Here is a 10419-nt window from a genome sequence, read left to right on the forward strand (position 1 = left end):
AATATTAATGTATATTCCCTCTTTAGGCTTAAACTTTTGTAGTCTGTTCATTCAATGGATTAATTTTGACTATGTAATGTTAACAATATTGTGGCAATAGAGGTTATTAAGACCAAATATATCACATCATTTATATCACATCAGCCTCATATTTCAATATAAAAATCTGGCATCTGTCGCGTTATACATAATTTATCTACAGTTGTAACCATGGTTAAAAGATGTCACAGAATTCAGAAACGAATATAACGCCATCAGAATATGGAAATATGGAGGGAAAGCTGAGAAAGCGAGCCATGGAAGAAAAAAACTGTGATCCAGATTCAAAGAAGTGTAAAAATACATACAAGGAGCTTGATCCTCTTATTCACGTTTTCAAGTCACTCTGCACTGTATACACATTCTGCTCAACGAGAAAGCATATACCTGTGACGTTCAACACAATTAAATCATCGGTGGAAAATCTTATAAAGAGGTAAATAATAATTACCAAGCAATAATTTGTGCAAGGCCATCCTAAATACTATTATATATTTATATTTAGAGAATTTACATTAAATGATCTTTTTGCGATTAAAAGCCTTATCCCTGACTTGATCTCTGTTGAATTTACTAACACTGAACAAATACGTTTGAGACGAGATGGCATTTTAAATCACACCGACCCCTTTGAACCGAAATTTGCTTGCGACTCGAACCACAACTCAGAACTCCTTATTGAATTCCTTGATATAAAAAATGATTCGAGTGCGAAATCGAAGTATAATATGGTTCCAACATTGTTGAAATCACACGATTTTAAACAATTAACATTGTCTTAATTAAGAAAAAAAAATATAGGTGGCATCAAAGATACTACCAGATTAATGAAAATAATCGAGCGCCGTAACAGGTTATTTCACGATGCAGTCGAGCAATTTTATGATCGATGTATAAAGGAGGTATTTATATTGAGATATTACCTTTATATTTATTATTTATTCATTATTTCTACCCCAGGAAAGAGAGCCGGTTGATCTATTACGAACTTCCATAGATGCTTTATTGCCATCATTCCCAGAAATCTTAGCAGACAAGGACCCTTTGGAGGAATCGGAAATACCTAGCACAACTGCACTTGAGATTGTTTTTGAAGAGCTGCTTCGAAGTGAATTATATACCAACCAAATAGTGCCAAACGGAAGACGTTTTTTTCCTTGTAAATCTGCGGAGTATGGTTAGTATTCCTTCTTGTTTAATTATTTGCAATATGTATATACGTCATAATAAATGTAGGGGAGCTTGATTCCACCATCTCAGAAGAGCTCTTGGAAGTAATCAAAAGGACTAGAGGAATTTCAAGACTATATTCGCATCAAGCAAAGGCAATCTGTGATTTAAAGGTCAACATATACATGGATTATTTCATGTAGTTAATAATCTTATCAATTTTACTCACTGCAGAATAGCAATGTTATTGTATCCACCGCTACAGCCAGGTAACTGCCTATTTTTCAAAGCTGACCTTTTTGTTTTGATATGCTAAATATGTTTATTCAATGTTGAAGTGGAAAATCTCTAGTGTACAATCTGCCTGTTTTAAATGCTCTACTTTTGGATCCAACCATCCGAGCACTTTATATTTTTCCTACTAAGGCTTTAGCGCAAGATCAGAAACGGTGCCTAGAAGAGCTCTTATTCGACTGCTCTAATTTGCGCAATATCAAAGTAATGTTATTTGCTATTATTTTAAAGTCTCAAATTTTAATTCTCTTTAAAGATCGCATGTTTGGATGGAGATACGGAATACTCCTTTCGTCGTGATATATGTGATGAAGCTAACATAATATTTACAAATCCCGGTATTTCGAATTAATTACAATATATATTAGCTATACAAAATTTTCTTAGTATTAATATCATTTACATATTTCAATAGATATGCTCCATGCTTGGTTTTTGCCTAATTGGAAGCGCTGGCATAGTTTTTTCTTAAATTTGAAATTTGTTATTTTAGATGGTAAATGATCTATACCCTTCAAGGTTTTGCGTTAATTTGTGATACTAAAAATATATTACAACAGAACTTCATGTATACACGGGACTATTTGGATCACACTGTGCAATGATTATGCGAAGATTAATTCGAATCTGCTCATCTCTGGGAAGCAAAGACGACATAAGATTTATATCTTGCAGTGCTACAATTACTAAACCATTGGAAGTAAATGTCAAGTTCTTAGTTTTGCAACACAGCCTATTTTATAATCTCTATCCGTCAATAGCATATGCAGTTATTGTTGGGAATTGAAAATATTTCCCTTACTTCCATCGATGGATCACCGTGTGGTCAAAAGGTAAAATTTATATTGAATTCCAAAACGAATCTTAACAATATTCTTTTATAGCAATTCATACTTTGGAACCCGCCATACATTGATGAGAAAAACACTAGCCTTGGTCGTCGTAGTTCTATTATGGAGACTTCTCTTTTGCTAGAATTTTTAATCTCTCGAGGCATCCGAACAATAGTATTCTGCAAGGTATATTGCTTGTTAATCTTTTTTTTTTTCAGAATATCTCGCCAAGCCTTTTTTTTTGTTCTATAGGTCAGAGCTACTTGTGAGTTGTTATTAAGACAAATAAAATCAAACTTACAATCCGGGAAAAACAGTCGATTATTGAACCGTGTCATGTCCTACCGCGCTGGGTACACCCCACAAGTAAGCGAGTTCATAATATATCTTTTTAACATGGAGTATTGATTTCAAATGATTTTAATAGGATCGAAGAATGATTGAAAGAAAAATGTTTAAAGGCGATTTGCTTGGCATAGTTGCAACTTCAGCTCTTGAACTAGGAATTGATTTGGGTTCATTAGGTTAGTCCAATATATATATTGCTTTTGTTATACGCATTTAATTAGAATGTTTGATTTTAGATGCTGTAATTATGCTTGGTGTTCCCTGGTCTATTTCATCAATGTGGCAGCAGTCTGGCCGCGCTGGGCGCCGTCAGCAAATGTCCCTTACTATTTTAGTGGCAGACTCTGGCTCTCCTTTAGATCAGCACTACATGAGAAACCCTGATGATCTTTTCCAGAAGCCTCATGAAAATGCTGGCGTTGATACCCAAAATTCTTTAGTACTCGAGGCACACTTGCAATGTGCAGCAAGCGAAGTTCCCATTACTCTTCCATCTGACACTCAATTTTTTGGTGGAAAACTGCAGGAGATTTGCGAAGATAAACTTTTGAGGGATATAGATGGGGTAAATATAACCTGTTACCGTTTTGGCTATGTTTTTTATATTGTTATCTGATTTATATAGAGTTACCGGACTCATCCAAAATTCAAACCCTATCCATCCAAACACGTAGCCATCAGAAATATTGAAGAAGATTCCTTTTTTGTTATTGATACTGAACACAACAAAATCCTAGAGGTAGCAGATGCATATCTTTAGCGTCTTTTCTGTTTGAGCTCTTTAATGAAATAATTCTAATTGTTTCTATATTTAACTAAAGGAAATTGAATTGTCGAGGGCAGTATTTACAGTATATGAAGGTACAGATTATGTTGTGCTATATATCTCTCGGAATATATTGATATAATTATAAACTTCAGGCGCAGTTTTTCTTCATCAAGGAAGAGCCTATCTTGTTATCGAACTAAACACCTTTGGAAGATATGCTAAAGTTCGTGCAACAAACGTCGATTGGAGGACTAGACCTAGAGATTATACAGATGTTGATATAGTAGCCACGAAACAAACTATCTGTTTATCCCCTATAAAAAAAGCGTTTGCTTGCTATGGTCAAATCCGCGGTAATCACTAGTTTGGCTGCATTGTCATTCCTTAACTGATATTTTTGAACACTATGACTTTTTAGTTACAACCAAGGTATTTGGATATTTTCGTATCGATCGCAATAATCAAATCCTGGAATCAGTCGATATTGATATCACCCCCATTGAGATCTCAACATTTGGCTGGTGGATTGATGTTAACCCCAGCGTATTGGAGCAAATTCGTATGCTGGATGTCAGTACCGAAGCAGCAATACATGCAGCCTCACATATTCTCCTCTCTCTATTACCGAGTTACACTGGATCACACTCGGGAGATGTTAAAACGGAGTGCAAGTCCCCTTTGGCCAAACGACCTAGGCCTCCAAGGTAAACTCTAATATAAGTTCTATTGTAATTATTATTAAAGTGGAAAGGGTCATTTTTCTTGGATGCTTCAGAATAATTTTATACGATGCACAAGGCAATGGCTCAGGAATAGCCGCCAAAGCCTTCGATCACATTAAGGATCTATTGAAAAAAGCACACCAAGTAGTCGTAAGTTGTTCCTGCATAGACGGATGCCCTAAGTGTAAGTGTTAGCATTTGTAAAATAGCTTAATGCTTATATTTTTAAAAATATAATTAGGCATCAATATACCAAATTGCAAAGAGTTCAATTCCATGTGTAACAAAGAAGGTGCGAGAATCATATTGGATTCATTCGTAGATTAATATTTTATTACGGCTGGATACAAAATAAACATAGTTACATTGTCATGACATTCATACAATATTTTATATACAAATGCTATTCAACAAATTTAAGCCTTATTTTTCGCAGACATTGCATTAAGAGCACTGCCTGCTTTAAACCATTCAAACTGACCCTTATTTATAGTATGCTTCACTGGGATGTCAATAGTATGGCCATCTTGTTTTTTAAGTCGGAGAGTAAGCGGTTTACCTTCTGCAAATTCATTAAGTCCGATGATTGAAACACGGTCTGACGGCCCAATCTTATCGTAATCGGCTGGGTTGGCAAAAGTAAGAGGAAGCACGCCTTGCTTTTTCAAATTTGTTTCATGAATGCGCGCAAATGATTTGGTTACGACTGCAATGCCACCAAGATGGCGAACTTCCAAAGCAGCATGCTCACGAGATGAGCCCTCCCCGTAGTTGTCATCCCCAATAACTACCCATTGTATGCCACGCTTTTTGTAGTCACGAGCTACAGCAGGGACGGCATCATATTGGTTGGTGAAAACATTTTTGACTCTGTTGGCCTCATCATTTTCAATGTTTATGGCACCAATAAGCAAATTATTGCTAATATTGTCGAGGTGTCCACGGTACTTGAGCCACGGACCAGCCATGGAAATATGATCGGTAGTACATTTACCCTTAACTTTGATTAGAATGGGAAGATCCTGGGGATCTTTGCCATCCCATTTAGCAAACGGCTGGAGAAACTGAAGCCGATTGGAATTGGGGGAAACTGCAACTTGAACAGATGAACGATCTTGTGGTGGTGCCTGATAGGTATTTTGTCCGGGATCGAAACCACGAGGAGGGAGCTCTTCGCCTGATGGCTCTTTAAATTGGAAAGTTTTACCATTTGAATCGACAAGAGTGTCTGTCATGGGATTAAATCGCAAATCGCCTGCAAAAACCATAGCAGTAACTAAATCAGGAGAAGCCACGAAGGCATGCGTAGCTGGGTTAGCATCGTTACGTCCTGTAAAATTGCGGTTGTAAGATGTAATAATTGAATTTTTTTCGCCTTTCTTCACATCACGACGATCCCATTGGCCGATGCATGGTCCACAAGCGTTAGCGAGCACAATGCCACCTGCCTTCTCGAAGATCTCCAGCTGGCCATCGCGTTCGATGGTTGCACGCACTTGCTCTGAACCAGGGGTAACTGTGAATTGAGATTTAACTTTGAGCCCTTTGTCCAATGCCTGCTCTGCGATATTGGCGGAACGGGACAGATCCTCGTAGGAAGAATTCTATATATATTCAGACTATTAGTGTGTTGAAAGCAATTTACATTTAAAATAAATAATACCGTGCATGAACCAATTAAACCAACTTTGAGCTCGGAAGGCCAGTTGTTCTTCTCAACTGCGTATTTAAATTTGCTAAGAGGCGTAGCAAGATCAGGAGTAAAAGGCCCATTGACATGGGGCTCCAGCTCAGAAAGATTAATTTCTATGAGCTGATCGTATTCGGCACCTTTATCTGCACTAAGATTGTGAGAGAAAGATTCCGCCAGTGATGCAATTTCAGGACGCTTCGTGGCACGTAAATAGTCTCCCATACGTTTGCTGAATGGGAAAAGAGAAGTGGTAGCGCCAATCTCGGCACCCATATTACATATCGTGGCCATTCCCGTACAGGATATAGAATCGACACCAGGGCCAAAGTATTCAACAATAGCTCCAGTGCCACCTTTGACTGTGAGGATACCAGCTACCTTCAAAATAATGTCTGAAAGAAAGTACGCTTTAACTAATCTATAAATTGATATTAAAAAAAAACACTACCTTTTGGAGCAGTCCAGCCAGAAAGTTTACCGGTTAATTTTACACCTATAGTCTTGGGACATTTGAGCTCCCATGGGATATCTGCCATAACATCAACCGCATCAGCACCACCAACTCCAACAGCAACCATACCCAGCCCACCGGCATTAGGTGTGTGTGAGTCAGTGCCGATCATGAGCCCACCGGGGAAGGCGTAATTTTCGAGAATAATTTGATGGATAATACCTGATCCTGGCTTCCAAAATCCGATTCCATATTTGGCACATGAGGTTTGAAGAAATTCATAAACTAATAGAATGAAGATTCAGCTTCTTCAAAAATATAAATATTAGGTGATTAACATACCTTCTCGGTTAATGTCAATAGCGCGTGCAAGATCTTTTGCACTGCCGACTTGCGCTTCTATTAGATGATCACAGTGTACTGTAGTAGGAACTGCGACGGTAGGAAGCCCGGCAGACATGAACTGGAGCAGAGCCATTTGTGCGGTAGCATCCTAGGGTACAATTGTTTAAAATACATATTATAATTCTAAAAACTCCAATATATCACCTGACAGGCGACTCGATCAGGGCGCAATTTAAGGTACGATTTCCCACGTTCAATTTCTTGCCCGTGAGCATCATCTAAGTGACCGTACACTATCTTCTCGGAGAGCGTGAGAGGGCGGTTAAGGCTTCAAATTGATACTTGAATTATTAGAAATGATTCGAAATTCACGTGAATTAGCAATTTAAATACCGTTTCTTAATAATTTCAATATTATCCTGAATCCGCTGGTAATTTATGTATTTATCTTTTTCAAAATTGGACATAGCGACATTTTTATGGTTTACTGAGCCTACTACTTGAGCAAAATGGCGAGCAGTTATTCTTTGGGATAATTCCGGTATCAGAGCCTTCTATTAGTTATATTGGAATGAGAATAGAATTAAACTATAATAAATAGAATAATAGAATTGTGCTACCCTAGTGGCTCTAAAAAAGTTGACTGAGAACATTATGCTAGTCTATCTTAATGAATAGCAATAAAAAAAAGTAGAGAGCGAGGATAAAGCTGTTATCATTGGAGAGGAACTAGCATGGAAACGAAAAAAAATAGCCGCGACAAGGGTAAAATTTAAGTATCCATTGGTGGCTTCGCTACTTTCAGAACTTGCATAATTCCATTACGTGTCGAAAGTGATGGAAGATATTGCCTCTCTTACACTTGCCACATAATCTCCAAAAGCTAAAAAAATATCTAACGCGGCTCCCGCATATACACGTTAGTTTATACTCCCTACTTATTATGGCTACAGCACCTCTCACAGACCGGATGATCGCACTGGTCAAGGTACATTATAGTAACTATGAATTTTAGATGACGAGATGTTTATATAATCATATTATCATTGAACTCTGAAATCTACCACAAAATCAAAACAGCACTCGCAATTCATCTGGTGGGTCGGCCATGTGATAACGCTTATAACTGCGCTTTTCTACTATCTTAGCGTGATGACCTTCCGTCCCAATCCAACCTATTATTATCGCGCGTATTTAGCATCCTTGGTTAGTTACTTTGTAGTAGTCTACCATTCATATAAGGTAAGCTAGACATTTAATAGAGATGGTGAAAAATGAACCTAATCACTGACTTACATATTAGGTACCTCAATTCAACCTGTCGTTTGCGCGACGATTTCTCGCCGATGAAAACGTCCAATATTTATTTTTAGCTTTTTATTGGTACAGCACATCTCCAATTTTTGGTATGGAATGGAAATAGTTCATTATATGTTGTTTTTTAATAGAACTAATTTTTCCGTTTAGTTACTCTTATTCCTTTTGCCACTTTTTCCGTCTTCCACACACTGGGTTACATCCGCTCCAATGTATTACCCACTTTCTTCCCTTCACTCATTTCTAATCGCACTTCCGCTGGCCCTAATACTGCTCAAACGGCTAACTTTCCAAGTTGGCTTGTTCAAGCAATCAAACAGCTAACTGATAAGCACTATGCTCCTGCAATGCGTTTCGTAGCTGTGGTTGAAGTGTGCCTTATTATGGGAACTCTGATACTCGGTGCGATCACTTTCCAGACGTCCTTCCTTGCACCAATACTTTATGCTCACTTCTTACGTCTACGATATTTCATGAATCCTTATGTGCGCAATACTTTTCACGAAGTTGGCGCGCACCTTGATAAATTACTTCTACCGCCTACCGCAGATCCCAGAATCCCCCCAGTGATTGGTAAAATATATTCACAAGCCAAAACCCTGATTGTTCGATATGCACAGAGTGCTATTCAACAACCACAGAATCAATCACAACCCGGTCGGTAACTTATTAATATTTTACCGAATTGCTTTTGCTAAGAGTTGTGTTTCTTTCAAGGGTTATTTTGCAGAAATAAACAGGATATATGTATGATGTAATAAATGAGACAATTCACTTAAAAGAAGCAAATTATATGTTGGAGATAAAAATCAAAATAATATTGACACCGGCTATATATAGAAATAAAATATTCTTGATATTTGCCATTGAAATAGTATAGCGGCCTAGATACCATTTAGCATTGAAATCAAGAAAATATTATTTGAAATTAATTTTAAAAATATGCGCGATTAGCTCAGTTCTTGAGGCTATTGCTGCTCAAGTCCATGAAAACAATTGTCACAAACACGATGGTACATAGAAGTTTGGAGACCAGATGGGGGCGCCGTAGGATCATGTACAATCTGATCTGGACGTAGCAACATCTTTGAGGAGGAACATTTATCACAAATAACGCGACCACATCGACTAAGAATAAAAGGGATTATCTAGCACATGTTAGCCCGTAAATTAAACAGTAGAAAAGTTACCGGCAATGGTGACGTCTCAACCACAAATTAAATTTTCGTGTGCATAAACGGCACTCGTGCACATTATGATCAGATTCCCATACTTTATTTCCTGACACAAGCGAAGTGTCACTTGAAACTGCATCGTTCACACGAGCTGAGCTGGTATCCTCTAATACAGTTGAATTCTGAGCTGTATTACCATCCTCATTTGGACGAATTCCATAATTTGTCGCTTCTAGGGAAGACCTCACGAAGGAAGTAGAGATATTAAGATTTTCATTGCTTTGAGCAGAAGACTCTTCAAAATGTATTGTAAACCTCGGCGACGATGATGGGTTGATCGAATTAGTTGATCTTCGTGATAATTCTTGACTTGAAGAGAAGGAATTTCGGTTCTGGCGGTGGAAATTCTCGGGTTGAACTCCGTCTGAAACGGTATATCCAGTGCTTGATGACCATGGATTGCCTAATAATTCTTCTTGGCCAATTGCTGAGGGTAGAGCAATTGTATTCGCTGCAGAAGAAAATTCTGATGCTTGATGATCATGCTGTAAGTCCTCTCTGTATACATCTTGGGAACTATTCACAGGATTCTCAGTAGCCAGATTCCCTTGTACTAATAGTTGTTCAAATAAAAGTTTAATAAAAGAGCTTTGCAAAAAATATATCAACAAATTAGCGAATTACCAGCATCAATGAATCCTTGGCTAGGTAGCCCCTCAATTTCATCCGGAATGCTCATTTGTTTCTTCAATACTCGGAACCAACGCCGTCTTCGCACCCAGTTTCCTCCAGAGCTAGGTTGGTGTGGTGACCACATTTTATCAGGATCTTCAAAATTTTTTGAATACTGCCACCCATCAATGCCTGCACGAGGATATTTGTAATCAATTTCCCAGTCCGATAACCAGAACCAAGAGAGTGAGGAAGTAGAAGAGGAATGTGATGGCAATTGCACATCTTCACGGCGGCATGGTTTCCCTGAGGGATGAAGGGACCATGGGCCCCTGGAGTCTTGTTTTGTGAGAGCAGAAGCTGTAAATTTGGGCTGACCCAGTGCTAGCGGAAAGGAGGAAATAGATCGTTGATTCTCGTGTACAAATATAATAGCAGTATTGTGTAATTTTATAAGAGTATACGGTTCATCAGCTGGCCCGAGGAAATCAATTTGGTTATCTGTTAAAGTACATATCTTAAAAATTCTAGAGAAATCTAATAATAAAATGATATGAGCTTACCTTTTTGATTCAGTTTCTTTTTACCCTT

The 10419-nt window shown here is 37.9% G+C and overlaps 4 protein-coding genes across 4 annotated transcripts; 2 read left to right on the forward strand and 2 right to left on the reverse strand.

Moving 5' to 3' along the window:
• Positions 1–221: 221 nt before the first annotated feature.
• Positions 222–4502, forward strand: VTP21DRAFT_2380 (uncharacterized protein; the record flags this gene model as incomplete). The annotated part of the gene is made up of 21 exons (XM_069392567.1): positions 222–475; positions 545–760; positions 827–941; positions 1000–1216; positions 1276–1382; positions 1444–1478; positions 1548–1707; positions 1760–1841; positions 1919–1999; positions 2064–2203; positions 2265–2336; positions 2388–2522; positions 2589–2702; positions 2764–2860; positions 2921–3249; positions 3310–3423; positions 3506–3545; positions 3606–3806; positions 3872–4157; positions 4229–4359; positions 4417–4502. 21 exons carry the CDS (start codon positions 222–224, stop codon positions 4500–4502), a joined length of 3012 nt encoding a protein of 1003 aa, XP_069250269.1.
• An 89-nt stretch (positions 4503–4591) lies between these two features.
• On the reverse strand, positions 4592–7317 carry VTP21DRAFT_2381 (uncharacterized protein; the record flags this gene model as incomplete). Its single annotated transcript, XM_069392568.1, has 7 exons — positions 4592–5779; positions 5839–6260; positions 6317–6604; positions 6662–6812; positions 6869–6992; positions 7058–7218; positions 7285–7317. The coding sequence occupies 7 exons, from the start codon at positions 7315–7317 to the stop codon at positions 4592–4594; spliced, it is 2367 nt and encodes a 788-aa protein (XP_069250270.1).
• Positions 7318–7607: 290 nt separating this feature from the next.
• On the forward strand, positions 7608–8646 carry VTP21DRAFT_2382 (uncharacterized protein; the record flags this gene model as incomplete). Its single annotated transcript, XM_069392569.1, has 4 exons — positions 7608–7652; positions 7745–7906; positions 7968–8070; positions 8132–8646. The coding sequence occupies 4 exons, from the start codon at positions 7608–7610 to the stop codon at positions 8644–8646; spliced, it is 825 nt and encodes a 274-aa protein (XP_069250271.1).
• Positions 8647–8949: 303 nt separating this feature from the next.
• On the reverse strand, positions 8950–9973 carry VTP21DRAFT_2383 (uncharacterized protein; the record flags this gene model as incomplete). The annotated part of the gene is made up of 3 exons (XM_069392570.1): positions 8950–9109; positions 9172–9769; positions 9841–9973. 3 exons carry the CDS (start codon positions 9971–9973, stop codon positions 8950–8952), a joined length of 891 nt encoding a protein of 296 aa, XP_069250272.1.
• Between the last annotated feature and the right edge of the window lie 446 nt (positions 9974–10419).

This window comes from Calcarisporiella thermophila (assembly GCF_041956535.1).
Source record: "Calcarisporiella thermophila strain CBS 279.70 unplaced genomic scaffold VTP21scaffold_14, whole genome shotgun sequence".
In the NCBI taxonomy this organism is placed as follows: Eukaryota; Fungi; Calcarisporiellomycota; class Calcarisporiellomycetes; order Calcarisporiellales; family Calcarisporiellaceae; genus Calcarisporiella; species Calcarisporiella thermophila.